Genomic DNA, 16263 nt, shown 5'->3' on the forward strand with positions numbered 1-16263 from the left:
TTAAAGTAAAACATAATACTATGCTTGATTATAAATTACAACCAGTCTATAGAAGTTAAATGCATACCATACTTTAATAATCAAGACATTTCAGCCATTTTTCTGGAGTATGTCTCAAACAGAGTTAGCATATAACCCGTATATAACAATATTGCTGTGTTTCTAGTCATTTTATATTTAAGGGTCCAAAGTATATTATGCACAAAAGAACAGTGTCCGTGAGCGCCAACCAGTTTTTTTTTTTAATTTATATTCCTTCAAAAACACTCTACCCTGGTCATACACACTCATTTATATCACTAAAAATAACCAAAGATGGTAATTCACAGTCTCACCTCCACATAGAAGTTCTAATTGCCCCAGAAACCTGTAGGTCAAGTTCTCAACCTTTGAAAATGAGCAAACATGTTCCAGAGAAGTCACTGTAGCCATGTATTTGGGCTTTGTATTTATAGCATGAGATTTGAGACCTAAACATGGCCATACACATCGCAGTAAGCTAAGTTCCATATCGAAAATAAAATGCAAAAGGAATAGAAGAGATTCTGTAATTCCAATAGCTCAGACTTAAAAAATTAAACACTTAGACATAACTCCTACATCTGTCTTTAACTAAGAGGTCATTGCCATGCTACAGGTTTGAGGCAATAATCCTAATGTATTAGTGTGTGATCAATCAAAGAGTGCACTTACTACCATGAACTCCAGTCCTATGCCATAGGATTATTTTTGCTTTTCCCCCAAAAAATCATTTGCTCCTGAAGTAATAGACTTTTAAGGCACATTTTAACAAAAACCCATCATATACCCAGCTTAAAAATGGAAACTCCTCCTGGTTACAATAATATATAATATACCTTAGTAATGTGTGATTAACCAGATAGGTAAGCGTCTCTACCTTGAGGATAAAGTCACATTAGAAAAGTGATTCTTTATTTACTAATCAAAAAGAAACATTGTGTAAAAAATATTAGAACATTAAATTTATAAGAATAACCCACCTGTAAAACCTGTTGGCAAAGATCCAAAGATCCAACAGGATACAGGGCTAGAAATTAAGGAAAAGTCTCCTTTGGAACCCTGGGTTCCTACCCACCCAGGTTTCTGAGCAGGAATCATGAGGAAGGGAGTTGGTCGCCTTAATGATTTTTAGAAATTTCCTTCCAAAATGCACAGACCCTTGGGAAGACTCAAACCTTACACCTCAATCAGCTACCATCTTGCATTGCAGTTAGCAACCTCAAAGGAATAGGACTTGGGGAGGGAAGGAGAGAGGATGGAAGGAAGCCACAGATAGAAGCGGGAGAGTTTCAAGGGCAAGTCGCTTTACGAACTTGGTACATTTTGCTAGGACCAGCTTTGATTTCCTTATGAGTCTTTGCTTAAAAATACATAAATCCATAAAATTATTTTCTAATACCCACAAGTAGGCTTTCGGGCACTGACCCTTGGGACGGACACAGAATTACCTAATGGACATAGAATTATCTACCAGGAATGGTTTGGGGTGAAGGGAGATTTGGGGGGTCCCTTAACGTCCTGAAAGTCTGAAGTAAACCTAAGTGGAAGAATTTCTTGGAAACAAACACAGAGCTGACTGTAATGCCCCCTCTGGCCGTCCTCTTTCCGTCGATAGTTAGGGGTTTGCTGCTGGCCCCTGAGCTCTAGTTCAACTCTAAGGTGGGAACGGGCAGAGTCCACAAGGCACACTGTCGTGGATGAGCAGGAGGCTCAGGGCTGACAAATGTGCTCACCAGGATTATGCTCTGCGGTAGAGATCCTCATGAGACATTCCCTGTGCTCATGATCCTAAATAAGCATTTTAAATGTTGCACAACAACAAGCCCACTCCCCAGGGGCCAAACATACAAATTGTATATCTATTTTTAAATCTGTAGGTAACCAATCACCTACATTTGGGAAACCATGTGACCTCTGATGTAACTTCAGCCTGAGTGGCAGGTACAGAACAGCCTCCAGAAACCCTGAAATGCAACATTCCTCTTTCTCTCCAGTGATTGGCACCACTTTGGAAATCTGGTCCCGAAGGTTCTAAAGAACAGAAATGCAGCAAAAAGGAATAACCTCTCTGTATAAAATGATTCTAGAGATGTGTGTTGAGGTAAAGAGCTTTGTAAAAACTGTTGAGTAGGGAAGTCCTGCCACAGCTATAGAAATTTTTAGGTAAGTTTGGTGCTAATGTTATTCTATAAAACTCCCATTTATACCAGTTATAAACAGGAGACAGTTCTTATTGCTCCTGGAGCTTGCTGCCCCAATCTGTTCCAGCTCCACTGAAAAATGATTTTTCTCAACAATTAGTAGCGAAGATTCCCAAATTTATAAAAAAAAAAGTTTTTGCCAGTGCATTGCTTTTTGATTTCTGATTGCCATAGAGATCTGAACTACATTACAGTATGCATGTCCTTGACACCAAGTACAGAAAAAAGCTTAGAAAAGTCGTTTTATCAAAGTTCAAAGAAAAAAAACATGAAAAAGAGCAAAATATATACAGTTCCTGGAAGTCCTCACCTAGGAGTTTCTGACTACAGACCATAAAAGTTTACATCTGTGTAACGAAATTACAGTAGATTTTACTTCATTGTTAAAATACAAGTTTTGGCTTCAAAGTGCTCACTTTATTTAAAAAAGAGAAGATCAAGAGGGTTGCAGGGATTTTTTTTTTTTTTGTACAACAAATACGTCATGTGTCCCAATCTCCTTTTTCCTCTTCCTTCAGTGCAACACAGCGCAGCGGCCTCGCTGAAAGGTCTGATGCGCAAAGACACTCCTGAAGCCTCACTACAGCAGCACGTTAGGGGTCCCATTGGGGGTGGCTCCTTTTTTCTTCTGCAGCCGATTCTGAACCTTTCGTGATTTCACCATTTTCATCCTCACCTCAAAAACCTCATGGATGGCTTTCCGGAAGCAATGAAAATTATAGTCAATAAGCCCTGGGAAAAAAACAAAATATTTAGACATGTCGCACAGAAATAATCTCCTCTTGGGGCGCCTGGGGGGCTCAGTTGGTTAAGCGTCTGCCTTCGGCTCAGGTCATGATCCCGGGGTCCTGGGATGGAGCCCTGCATCGGGCTCCCTGCTCAGCGGACAGCCTGCTTCTCTCTCCCTCGGCGGCTCCCCCTGCTTGTGTGCTCTCTCTCTCTCTGTCAAATAAATAAATAAAATCTTGAAAGAAGAAAGAAAGAAAGAAAGAAAGAAAGAAAGAAAGAAAGAAAGAAAGAAAGAAAGAAAGAAAAGAAAGAAAGAGAAAGAAAGAAAGAAAGAAAGAAAGAAAGAAAGAAAGAAAGAAAGAAAGAAAGAAAGAAAGAAAGAAAGAAAGAAAGAAAGAAAAAGAAAGAAAGAAATAAAGAAAGAAAGATCTCCTCTTGTCGTGTCTGCTGTGGCCAGGACAAGCAACTGGGGGGGGACAGAAAAGCAGCCTTAACAGAAGGTCCACAGATTTCCCTAGCAGCTCTGCAGCCAGGCTTGAGGCATCGCAGGCGAGGTTCTGTGAATGTACATGTTTTCCTATGGAAAGATTCCAGAGTACAGACCACATTTTCAAAGGTGTCTATGACCTACAACATTGAAGGACCAACTGAAGTGTACAATTTTTTTGACCTATCAGAATTCAAGAGTTCTTATAATTCAGATATATCCTCCATGAAATATTTATAATTTTTCCCCAAAGGGGATTATTAAATTGACTGTGAGTGGAGGCAGACCCTGACTTGAAGTGTGGCTGCGATCTCAAAGCTTCAGTATCCATCATTCAGTCGATCAATATTCACTGAATACCTATTATATTTAAGCCACTGTCAGAAGCCCTGGGGAAACAAGTTCCCTGTCCCTGATTTTAGAGTGGTAGCAGTCACCTCAGGTCAACTGCAAGCTCAGAAGTTCAACAACCAATGACATTCTTGGTTTTTCAACTCTAAGTAAATTTTAAAAGCAGAAAAGTAGGGGAAAACCTTTTTGTGTTTTCTGAAATCACTGGTACAAGAATGAAATAAAGGATTAATCCCAAATCTTGAGTGCATTTTTCAGCACACTAATTTGTAAAAGCGTTGAGAGCAACATCATGTTTATACCACTTAGGATAAGGCAGTTGGTTCGATTTACTATCTTTACATTTATTAAAATAACTAGCCCAACAATTATTTCCATCCACTGAGGTGATACTTCCAAAGCCCCAATCAAAATAAAAAAGAATTGGGATCCCAGCCAAGGAGTGAAATTCTTCAAAGCAGTCATATGACTGCAAGGGCCCTGGAGGAAACACCAGCTCAGCATCCAGAAGCAGGAAACCTTCTGAGTGGCGCCCTCTGCTGCTTCTGAAGCGACAGTGACCACAGTGCAATAAAACCTCTAGGGATCTCCTCAAGACAAGACTACTGGAATGAGGGGGAAAGTAATAAAAAATAAATAAGCCCAGGGGCGCCTGGCTGGCACAGTCGGTAGAGCACGTGACTCCTGATCTCAGTGTTGTGAGTTCGAGCCCCACGGTGGGTGTAGAGATTACTCAAAAATAAAATCTTAAAAAAAAAAAAAAAGCATCTCTTTTCTGCCTGAGGTTTTCTTTGGTACCAAAGAACTTCCTTGACTGCACATAGGTACCAGGGGTATGGGAATGAACGTTCTGAGGGCACCCCTCAAACAAAGGGGCATGGAGGAAGGTGGATAAATGTTGCAGTCTCCCATATTCAACTGGGGTGATTCTGAGTTTGTTCCACACAGCTTCTCAGAGGCTCTCTTATTGGGAGTGAACATAAAGCTGCTCATTGACACCACTGTGGGTAGCTTTCCTATCTGCCTTGTCTCATTTCCCTACTTCCTCATTTTTATTTCTTGGGACCAGCTTCCAAATAAAGCATGTAATTAAAAGAAAATAAACAAGGAGCAAAGAAATGATTTTATTTAGTGGGAATGGGGATAGGACATGTGAGAACAACCTAAAAATCCTTTGCCTATATAGGCAACCAACTGCCTTGGGAAGAAAGCTTAGCTAGAAAAACTTTGGCTCAGTGAGAATTCAACTTGCAGAAATATTCTGTTGATAGTTCCCGACAAATCTTAACTTTTTAATCTTCGCAATTTAAAATGTAACAGTATCGGAGCACCTGGGTGGCTCAGTCGGTCAAGCATCTGCTTTTGGCCCGGGGTCCTGGGATCGAGTCCCGCATCCATCGGGCTCCCTGCTCGGCGGGGAGCCTGCTTCCCCCTCCTTCCTCTGTCTGCTGCTTCCCCCTCCTCCCTCTGTCTGTTGCTTCCCCCTGCTTGTGCTCTCTCTCTCTCTCTGTCAAATAAATAAATACAATCTTTAAAAAAATAAATAAAATGTAACAGTATCTTATTGCATTTGGAGTTTTAATAGTAAAAATTCACAACTGAGGTTTTTAAAGGAAGTAAGCATTCATACCAAGTATCTGCTATTTCTTTCAACCTTTTCACTGAAGGCAGTTGAAACTACAAGAACAGAGACACGAACAGAACAAACACATCTTCACCACCATAAACGGTTACATGATGGTTCCACATCCTCCTCTGCTTCAGTGGTTCTCAACCCTAGACGCACCTTAAAAACATCCAGAGAATTTTAAAAATTTTAACAAACCCTAGGCCCCTCTCCCAGGAATTCTATTCTAATTGTTTAGAGGAGGGCCCAGAGGTCCGTATTTTTTAACTGCCTCCCTTCCCCAGGTGCCTATAACATGCAGCCAAGGCTGAAAACTCCACATCTGCTTTTGATCCTCTCCTTTCTGCCAAAGTAGTCACAGAGAGCATTCACGAAAACTCAGATGGAAACCCAGCATGAGGAAAAGCTAATCAACCAGTGTTGGTATCAGCGCCACGTGACTCTACAACACTTGAGATTAAAACAAGAAAAACAGGGGCGCCTGGCTAGCTCAGTCGGTAGAGCATGTGACCCTTGATCTTGGGGTTGGAAGTTTGAGCCCCATGCTGGGTACAGAGATTACTTAAAAATAAAAGTCTTTAAAGAAGAAAAAGTAAAGCAACAAAACCAAGCTACTCGATGCATTTATAAGCATTAAGTTCTTTTTAAAGACAACTACCTGACCCCCAGGGTGACCCACTCATCTCATTTGCCTGGAGCATTCCCAGTACAGCTCTGAAGGTCTCCTGCCTTTGAATCCCTTCCATCCCAGGCAAACGGAGCTAATCACTCCAAAGAGCACATGAGCTTAACATGATGGGGTTAAACCTGTCTACCATTTCCTAGTTATAACATTAAAACTACTACCTGGGTTTCTAGCTAGTTTAATAAAGTCTACCAAATCTGCCTATCCTCAGAAATGACCCCACCTAGATGGCTTAGCAGTAACTTACAAAGATCCACATAATAAACTCCTGCTTAAATTTACTTGCACAACCATAGATGGATGTTAAAATTAGTGGGCAAAGGTGTGAGGAGGAAGAGGATTTACATAGTTTGAAAGTATTTATTAACTACAAAGGGAAAGACAGGAACTTTCCAGTGGAAAAACCTGACAGACATCACCTTAACTAAATCAAGCTCAGCATCACCAGTAGTAATAACACTTACCAACAGCATGAACCATTTGATGTGATGCACTAAGAAGGACACATTCTCGTCAAAGTGCATAATCTTGTTCCAACTGTGTGGAAACAGCAGACAAACCCTATTTGAGGGACATTCTACAAAACAATTGATCAGTACTCGTCAGAAGTGTCAAGGTCATGGAAGAGAAAGAACTATCACAGATTGGAGGACACTAGGAGGAAGAGTGACCAAGTCAACTGGGGATCCTGAAACACAAAAAGGGTGTTTTTGGAAAAATGGTGAAATCTAAATAAGGTTTATGGTTTCTTAATGTATACTAATTAATTTATTAATGCTATTAATTAGTATTATACCAATGGTGATTCCCAATTTTGCATTACTATAGTATGTTAACATTTGGGAAAGTGGACGAGGAATATGTGTAAACTATGTACTCTTTTTGCAACGTTTCTGTTCAGTCTAAAATCAGTTCAAAATAAACAAGCTCTCCAGGTTGATGCTAATGTTCCCTAAATTTTAGGACCTGCCACTAGTTGTACTATTTGCATTTTATTTTACTTAGCTTCCAAAATCAACGTGAAATATTAATCACCAAATATAAATTCTGAAAATATCTTTAACCAAGGAAATATATGTATAATGGTTTAAAACACAATACACACAACTGATTCTATGTAGGGACAAGCCCAGGAGTCTTAGCTCTGTCTGCCATACACTGGGGGTAGGACTTTGAGAGAAACTCGCTTATAGTTCCAGGTCTGGGTAAAATCATCTATAATTGAGAGAATGAAACAAGGTATGGTCTTGTCAAAATTCCATGAGCCTATTATATAACCTGTTCTTACTTTCAGCAAGATGAAACTAAGGAGTAAAAGATTAACACCACTTAATTACAAGTTTTGAAGGCCAAGAACACAAAAGGGAATTTGGTTGATAACAGTCAGTAAATATAGGAAAAATATACAACTTCACCAAGAAGCAAGAACATGTAAATTCAAATGATACTAGTTTTTAATAAATAATTTTTTAGTGCTAATACCGAATATTGATAGGAATACAGCAAAATGGACACACTTATATTCTCTTAGTAGCATAAACCCATAACATCTTTTGGAAGGACATTTTGGTAATATGTATTAGAAGCCACCAAAACATGCCTACCCTGCCCTTGGATCTAAGTAATTCCATTTGTTGAAGTTTCTCCTGAGGAAATAACCAAAATGTATACAAATATACAGTGCAAAGAAGGTCATTACAGATTATTTACAACATTAAAATCTAGAAACAATATAAATTTTTAACAATAAAAGAAACTAACATAATCATTAAAATGATGTGGTAAAAAAAAGGCTTAGTGAATTAGAAAGATGTCTGTAATTACCTCACTGTAATCAGCGATGGTTATGAAGTAATACTTATCACACCATCACATATAGTTAGAGACATAGCTACAGATGAAAAAGTCTGAAAAGTTATAAAGAAAATGTCGAGAGTGATTTCTGAGTGAGAAGTTGTCGATAATTATTTTTTGCTTATTTGTTACTCCTAAATTTTTTTTTTTTTTTAAAGATTTTATTTACTTGACAGAGAGAGACACAGCGAGAGAGGGAACACAAGCAGGGGGAGTGGGAGAGGGAGAAGCAGGCTTCCCGCCGAGCAGGGAGCCCGATGTGGGACTCGATCCCAGGACCCTGGGATCTTGACCCGAGCCAAAGGCAGACGCTTAATGACTGAGCCACCCAGGCGCCCCATGTTACTTCTAAATTTTCTAAGTGAATCTGTTGCTTTTGTAATAACAAGAAACAATAAAAATGTAAATCATGTTTTCATGCTCAATGACTTAGGAAAATTTTCATGATATAAATGAGTGAAAATAACAGATGTAAAACCAGATAGACAGTGTGGCCCCCTCTTGTTGGCAGGGATGACAGGGGAAGGAGGCAAGATGCGGGGAGGAAAGAAGGGAGAAAGAAAATCTCAGAAATGTAACACAGAATTTAGCTTAGATGGCAAAATTGAGTGGTTTTATTTTGTTATTTATACTTCCCCAGATTTTCAAGGTATTTTTATAACGAACATGTGTGCTTATAAGGGAGGAAAAAAGGCTATTTTAGTAAATGTTACTATTGGCACTCTGTTGGGAATTTTTTTACCCCCCAAATTGGTAAATCATGCCCTAGTTGCTAGCAAAAATCCCTAGCATGTCAGTAAGCTGTTTTAAATAGTAGTTTAAATTCCCAGTTTAAACAGTAGGGGGAAAATGAGTATCTCTTTGAGGTTAGTTGCTTCTGTTTTATTTATATTTACTTATTTATTTTATATTTATATATATTTATGTATTATACATTTACATTATGTCACATTTATCATTTATTTATATATCTTTTGTCTTTGTTTCACTTATCAGTGACCTTATTACGTATATTCATGTCTTCCCTTTTCAGAATCAGGATGCCATCCCTGCGTTTTGAGGACTGAAGAATGTATAAAGGCTGAACAGAAGTTAAATACGTCTCGCTTTAATGTTGTACAAGTCTCCTCCTTTACACAGGGATCTCAAGTGGTCCCACGGTCCCTAAGACCTTCCGGAGGAGTGGGCCAGGAGGGAGGCCTTGGCCCTCACCGCAGGCTGCTGGGCCGTCCCTGGCAAGAGATGTTAGAGCCTGTTAACAAGGCTTCAACCCGCTTCACTCCAGGAAAGGCCAGAACCCCTGGGAGGACTGTCTGGTGCCCCTTCTACCTCATAGCACTGCATCACCAGAGAGCAGGCTGGTTCCCGGATCCCGAGAGCCTGGCAGCCATGGGGAGGAGCCAAGGTGACCTGTGACTCAGGCCTGGAAGCTTCAGGAGGCATGCTGCTGATCACCCACATTCAACAAGCAGTAGAAGCAGTTATCAGTCTGAAATGAAACATTTCATTTAAAATCACACACACACACAATTACCTTTTCTTTCAAAGCTTTCCTCTCTGACAAAGCAGACAAGAGCCAGGAACTTTGTCACCTCTTTTAGATAAAGAACTGTGGTATTGTTCAGCTTTATAATGGCTGTGGATTCCTTGTCATACGGGGTTCCTGCTCCATCTTCTTTGAGACTACATGGGGACAGAAACCAGAACATGTGTGACCATTGAGAAGAAACTACAAATTGTAACCCAGCGACAGAGACCAGCTCTAATACACAGAGTGGTGATCATAATGAGAAGTTGTTTACAATTACAGGGCCTTTCAACGAAAGTCTTCGAAACACAAAACCACAAGAATATACATGGTGTATGACAGTCCCTTCCTACGGACACAATGAGTGGCTGTTGGGGCAGGGAGGCATCTCTCCAGGCACCTGAGGAACACAGGTGAGGGATGGAGGTTAGCCATTCTTCCCTCCATAACCCATAAGGGCTTCTTGTTTTTTCCTGTCGGAATAACCAGGCTGCCAAAAGCATGGTCTGAGGAAGACCGAGGAGAGCCGAATGACTCTTCCAAATTACAGAAGCCTAAGGAGACATGACAGCCAAACACTGGCCTAGATCCTGGATCAGGGATAAAAGATAGAATTGGGACCATTGGTAAGATTTGAATATGGACAATATATTAGATAGTGCATGACTGTAGCCATGCTAAATATGCTTAATTTAGTAAACAGTGGTCCTGTAAGAGGATTTTTTTTTAAAGAGATAGATACTCAAGTAGCTAGGATCAAAGAATCATGATGTCTTCAATTCACTCTCCAGTGGTTTGGCAAAAACAAACCACAAAATGTATTAGAAAAAGAGAGAGCAAATATGGCAAACTGGTAAAAATGGGTGGATCCCAGTGAAGGGTATCATATAGGAGTTCACTGGACTATCCTTGCACATTTTCTGTAGGTTTGAAATTTTTTCAAAATTAAACACTAAATAAATACACTGGTCTATTTAAGAAAAGGTGTGGCCTGCAGACACAGATGACTTGGATTTGAACCCCAGCTCACTTATTTTGTGAACTGGAGCAAGGTAACTTCTTTGAGCCTCAATTGCCTTATCTGTATACTAATAGTAATTACCTCAAAGTTTCCCAATGCAATGAAATAATAGATATTTAGCACTGAGCATAGTGCTCAGACCATGTAAAATGCACAGTGAATGTTAACCATGATGATGATGATAATGAATGATGCCCTTTAATGATCAAAACTGGACCCTCCGAAGACACTGATGTAATCAGAGGTATGTGTCCTCTCCTCATAGGCAAAGGAGCACTTTTCTTCACCTTTTCCCCTTATCTGAAACTGTATGTGTGTGTGTGTATTTTTACTTCCCAAATTAATGAATAATTGACCAGAAATTTGACTTAATTGGAATTGTGCTAGACCTTATTAATACAACATAGTAACACGACTGGTGCTAAGCCTGATCCCTTTGCAGAATAAGAGCCAACATTTACAATGTGACAGGCACCATTCTTAGTTTTTATCATGAATTATCTATGGTCTGGCCTAAGAATCCTCTAAGCTGGGTATTGAGGAACTGAGGCTAGGGGAAATAGGATAATTTGGTCAAAGCTGATGATGGGGGTAGAGCCAGGACCTCAAACTAATCTAATTTCAGTTAATGCTTTTAGCCTCATAGATATCATAAGGAGGTAGGGTGACAAACCAGATTAAATGAAAAGCCTGAATTGTAGAGTATTTCAAAGGAAATGTAAGTCTTCATTTTGGGAATATTTTAAACTGGCACATACATGGCTACTTAAAAGTAAATTGGGGAAGAAAGCGGTTTTTTTGTTTGTTTTTAAAGATTTTATTTCTATGACAGAGAGAGACAATGAGAGAGGGAACTCGAGCAGGGGGAGTAGAAGAGGGAGGAGCAGGCTTCCCGCTGAGCAGGACGCCTGATGCGGATGTGGGACTCCAACCCAGGACCCTGGGATCATGACCTGAGCCAAAGGCAGGCCCTTAACGACTGAGCCACCCAGGCACCCAGGGAAGAAAATTTTTTAAAAAAAGGATTCAACTCACTGTGACCTACCAAAACATTAAAGAAAAATCTTTAAGAAGTGTTGGATCTCAGATGCTAAAGATGCTTTATCAGAATTCTTAACTTCCTTTGTACTATTTTTAGCTGCTGTTTTTCTAGATTGAATTTCTTTTGCTAATAAGTAATGTTCTGAGAACAATAAACTGAAACATTTGAGTTTTTTACCCAATGAAGAAAATTTACTAACAGTACTTAATAACACGAAAATTCTTAGATGATAATGTTAAATGCATAAAGCAGGATATATATAAAATTATATATACAAAGTGATCACATTATCCTAAAAATTACACAGAGAAATAAGAATAAAACACATTAGGGGCGCCTGGGTGGCTCAGTCAGTTAAGCATCTGCCTTCAGCTCAGGTCACGATCCCAGTGTCCTGGGATCAAGCCCCAAGTCCAGCTCCTTGCTCAGTGGGGAGTCTGCTTCTCCCTGTGTCCCTCCCCCCTCCCACTCATGCTCTCTCTCAAATAAATAAATGAAATCTTTAAAAAAAAGAATAAAACACAATAAAATGGTAATAGTGACTGCCTCTAGGTGAAGACATTATGGGCTATTTTAATTTTATTCTTTATGCTTTTACACATTTTCTGCAATGAGCATGGATTGCATTCATCTTCAGAAAAAAGTACACATTAAACAAATTGGAAAAACCATAAAGACCAAAAAAATTACAAGTAAACACTGGTGACGGATTACAACTGCAACAACTATGTGCTACTCCTCAAGTCTGCGTTCACAAAGCGGTAAGATCACAGGCAGCTGCAATATATTTAAAGTGTGTGTGTGTGTGCGCGCGTGTGTGCGCTTGGAGAGCAGACGTTCAGCAGATTCCGGGGCAGACTGACCGAGGCGCCGGGTCACCTGCCTCGGGCCCTGCTGGTCTCCACGGAGCAGCTGGGACCTGGCAACAAGCCTGTTTCCTCCGCCGCTGCCAGTTAGCTAGCTGGGCTGGCTCCTTGTGGCTCCAGCAAACACTGAGGAAACTCCAGGGCCCAAGCCCAGTTGGCGACCCAGACTGGTTCTTACTGCACCTGATGGGTTCTCAGGAGCACTGCATTCCCGCACAGAAAAACAATCTGACTCCTCCTGCTACCGCCCTCCTCATGTTTGTTTTAGCTGGGTAAGAGGAACTCTGATTAACATCATTTACATGAACAGTTTACCACTTACATCTAATTACCATATGGCACAATAATGATTACGCATATCATTAAATAGGTGCCAGATTAATTGTGTTTATTGTATTTGATTACCACAGCAATCTAGACTGTAATCAGGATACATTCAGTTTCCATGACTATTTCAAGGTCAATCCACTTAGAGTTTAAAAACAATAGAATGCTATAGAGCAGTAATCTTGGAAAACAAGGTCTATTTCTGAAGCCAGATGGCAGTGTTTAATAATACTAAGAAGGCAGTAATCTTGGGGAATAAGGTTTGTTCCTAAAACCAGATGGCAACGTTTAATAATAACAATAAATAATAATAATAATAATAATAATAATGGCAGCTACATTTATCCAGGGCCTACCAGGTGAAGCCTAACGATATGTCATCCTCACTACAGACTTATAGTATCACTTTCCCTATTTCATAATGGAAGGGACCCTGCGTGCTTGTGTGTATAGCAGAAAGAATCTCAACTGAGGGGGCAAAGGATTTTCAGACAGAGGAAGAGAGAAATGGAGAGACTGGGAACCTCACCGAAGTTGACAGAGGAGGCTGTGTGAGGCAGGTTACAGCTGGTGAGTAAAGGGGAAGATGAACAAGAGCCTTACCCATCAATGATTGGATAAACATGTAAGATCCAATATAAATCGACAGCAACAACTTGATCTTAGTAAGACAAACTAGTTCATATCCATTTACTCTATATGACACCCATTCAGGAAATTTAAAATTATGTGGAATTGTTTCTATGTTCAGTACGACAATCAATTTTCTCCACTCCTTGTTTATTTTATAATATTGTAAGTGTATAGGAGGTTCTGTTTCCCAAGACTCTAAGACTATGATAATAAACAGGTAATGTTTGCTTAGTTTTGTAATTCTCTGCTGCTCATAAAAGAAGACAAATCCGGCAGTTATTTCCTATAATGAAGAAAGTAATAGAACTGTTGTTAATATGCGATATGTATTTAGAGTTCGAGGATCCTATTAGTCTCTCCCAAGTGTGTATGACGTTATGATATGATGACAGATTTTTCAGTAGAAAAACCAGGAATCAGATTTGAGTTCAAATTCCAGTTCTATCCTTTATTGACAGTGTGAGCAGGGGTTAGAAATCTAACCACTCTGAACCTCAGTTTCCCCATCTGTGAAATGGGGATAATAATTCCCACCTCATGGAATAGCAGGGAATTAAATGATATAATGTATGCAATACGCTTATTAGCAAAATGTCAGGCATTTAATCAATTATTTTTGGTTGTTATTGCATGCTAAGTGGTATATTTATTTACAGATCTCAGTTATTTAAAACAAAAGTATTAAAATCAAATAAGTAAATGCAAATGTTACAAAGGTTATGAAAGGTTTCATTTTCTAATCTGAAGTATGGCTTATTTGTACCCTTTAAGAATATTTTACTTACCCATAAATACAAGAGATGTCAATAACCACATCGATCATATCACAGCAGAGCTCATAGGTTTGCATATCCACTGGGGTACTATCAGTTGCAATATAAATTTTACTGACCACATCAAAGAGAAATGCCTTTTCAATTCCAGAATTCTGAAACAAAAAGAAGATGCTATCTTAAAGGGACACTGATTTTAGAACATATCATCACTGTATAAAAAAATTACATGCCATCCTCAATGTAAAATATGAATGAACAAAAATAATTTACTAAAAGTTTTGTTCTATTTTATTACAATTTAAACCTCACATAAACCTTTATAATGGATTTGCATAAGAAATGGAAAATTCTTATTTTTCATAAATTATTTACTGTAGGTAAACAAATTGGGCAGTGTTTCCTGGCTTTTAGAGATGTACCTGCAGTTAGGGAAAGGCAAGTAAAAACACTAATTTTACTGACTGTAAATTTTAAAATAAAATAAATTTAGGGACGCCTGGGTGGCTCAGTTGGTTAGCGTCTACCTCCAGCTCAGGTCATGATCCCAGGTTCCTCACGGCAGGCTCCCTGCTCAGCAGGGAGTCTGCTTCTCCCTCTCCCTCTGCCTGCCACTCCCCCTGCTTGTCCTCTCTCTCTCTCTGTCAAATAAATAAAATCTTAAATAAATAAATAAAATCTAACCCAAACTATGGAGTGACAGAGTAAATATGAGTAGAACCAACAAGTCTGACTCGAGTCAGCAGCAGAGCTTGCCTAGACCTGACAGTTTATAGGATTCATTCAGACAGCACATCATCCACAGTGCTAAACAGATAGAAAATACTCAATGGTTATATCTTAGCGCCACAACCACCCTTAAGCTTCCTGCATCTCGTAGGGCTCTATCAACATTGAATGATTGCCTATAACTTTAACAAACATTCTAATTATACCAGGACAGTACAGGAATGGTTTGGGGAGTGAAATGTTAAAGAACATAAAACAGCACGTAGGAGCAATCTTCCAGAGTAATCGCTTTAGTGACCTTGCAATGCCGTAAGCGCAAGCAGAAATAAGACTGTTTTCACACTTGCAATGTTATTCTAAAATTCTGCAAATGATTCTAACGGGAGAAAAGTATTTACTTACTGAGATAAAGATGTTTAGCAAATTCTCCAGGGTGGGGAGTTGTGGAATCAGTTTCTGAACCACTTTGCTAAAAGCTTCAAATATTGAATGATCATATATGCTCGTCAAATAGAAGCTGAAAGAGAAAACAGTATTTCGTCACATTTTCCTTCTGACTGGGGAACAGACTGCTTAGGCTGTCACAACACGGTGCCCGGCCGTGTGTACCTACAGTCCCTACGCACGCATTCTAGCCCCCTTCGGAACTTAAAATGACCTCAGCAAAAAATGAACATGTCTTAACAAGTCATTCCTCCCCAGCTCCCAAAAAGCCAGAATTGTGCCCATTCTCATCTGCTGACTAGCTGGACTGGAAAGCTTAAAAATACAGTGGTATGTGCCCATACGAGCTTCCTTACATTCTGCAGAAGAATCCCCACCAGGTCATCTCTACACACTCCTGTTAGGTTAGTAATGGCTATGTTACTGATATTGAAGCATCTAAGATCTTCATTTTCCAATTTGCAAATCGAATGATGCATACACTTCCCCATAAAAAACTAACAGAGGGGCGCCTGGCTGGCTTAGTCAGTGGAGCATGCGACTCTTGATCTTGGGGTTGTAAGTTCGAGCCCCATGTTGGGTGTAGAGATTACCTAAAGATAAAATCTTAAAAAGAAAAACAACTGACAGAGAAGTGGTTTTCCTCTGTATTTTTATTTGAATTATCTTCAGAGTTCTCTTTTACTTGTGACTATAAATACTATCATATTTATCAAGAATTGTAAACTTCAGCATTGATTAACTTCCTGAATTATGTTCCTGAGTTTTATGTTTTTCCTATGTGGGGAAAACATTAGCTTTGACCATTTGTTTAAAAAACAAAAACAAAAATTAGAATTAGCACATGCAAAGCTTGCTTTTCCCAAATCCTGTCCCAATGTGTACGGCACAAATAGGGTAAACAGGTGAACACCAAACCATTCGTGCTGACTTTGGACTCCACAC

At 39.4% G+C, this 16263-nt stretch overlaps 1 protein-coding gene across 3 annotated transcripts in view; it reads right to left on the reverse strand.

Annotated features, from left to right (window-relative positions):
* Positions 1 to 55: 55 nt before the first annotated feature.
* The window catches only part of RRAGD (Ras related GTP binding D), a 39029-nt gene continuing 22821 nt past the window's right edge, over positions 56 to 16263 (reverse strand). Inside the window, exons 4-8 of one of the 3 annotated variants that reach the window (XM_073893608.1) lie at positions 15277 to 15391; positions 14158 to 14300; positions 9490 to 9638; positions 6566 to 6678; positions 56 to 2954 (exon numbers count right to left, since the gene is read on the reverse strand). In XM_073893608.1, the coding sequence (XP_073749709.1) occupies positions 2895 to 2954; positions 6566 to 6678; positions 9490 to 9638; positions 14158 to 14300; positions 15277 to 15391 (580 nt within the window). In that variant the 3' untranslated portion in view covers positions 56 to 2894. The remainder of the gene's footprint in view (positions 2955 to 6565; positions 6679 to 9489; positions 9639 to 14157; positions 14301 to 15276; positions 15392 to 16263) is intronic. The other 2 variants (XM_073893609.1, XM_025862569.2) reach the window with 2 other exon arrangements.

The sequence above is a fragment of the Callorhinus ursinus genome, unplaced genomic scaffold (genome assembly GCF_003265705.2).
Source record: "Callorhinus ursinus isolate GAN/ISIS: 27379988/994484 unplaced genomic scaffold, GSC_fseal_2.0 scaffold6, whole genome shotgun sequence".
Lineage (NCBI taxonomy): Eukaryota > Metazoa > Chordata > Mammalia > Carnivora > Otariidae > Callorhinus > Callorhinus ursinus.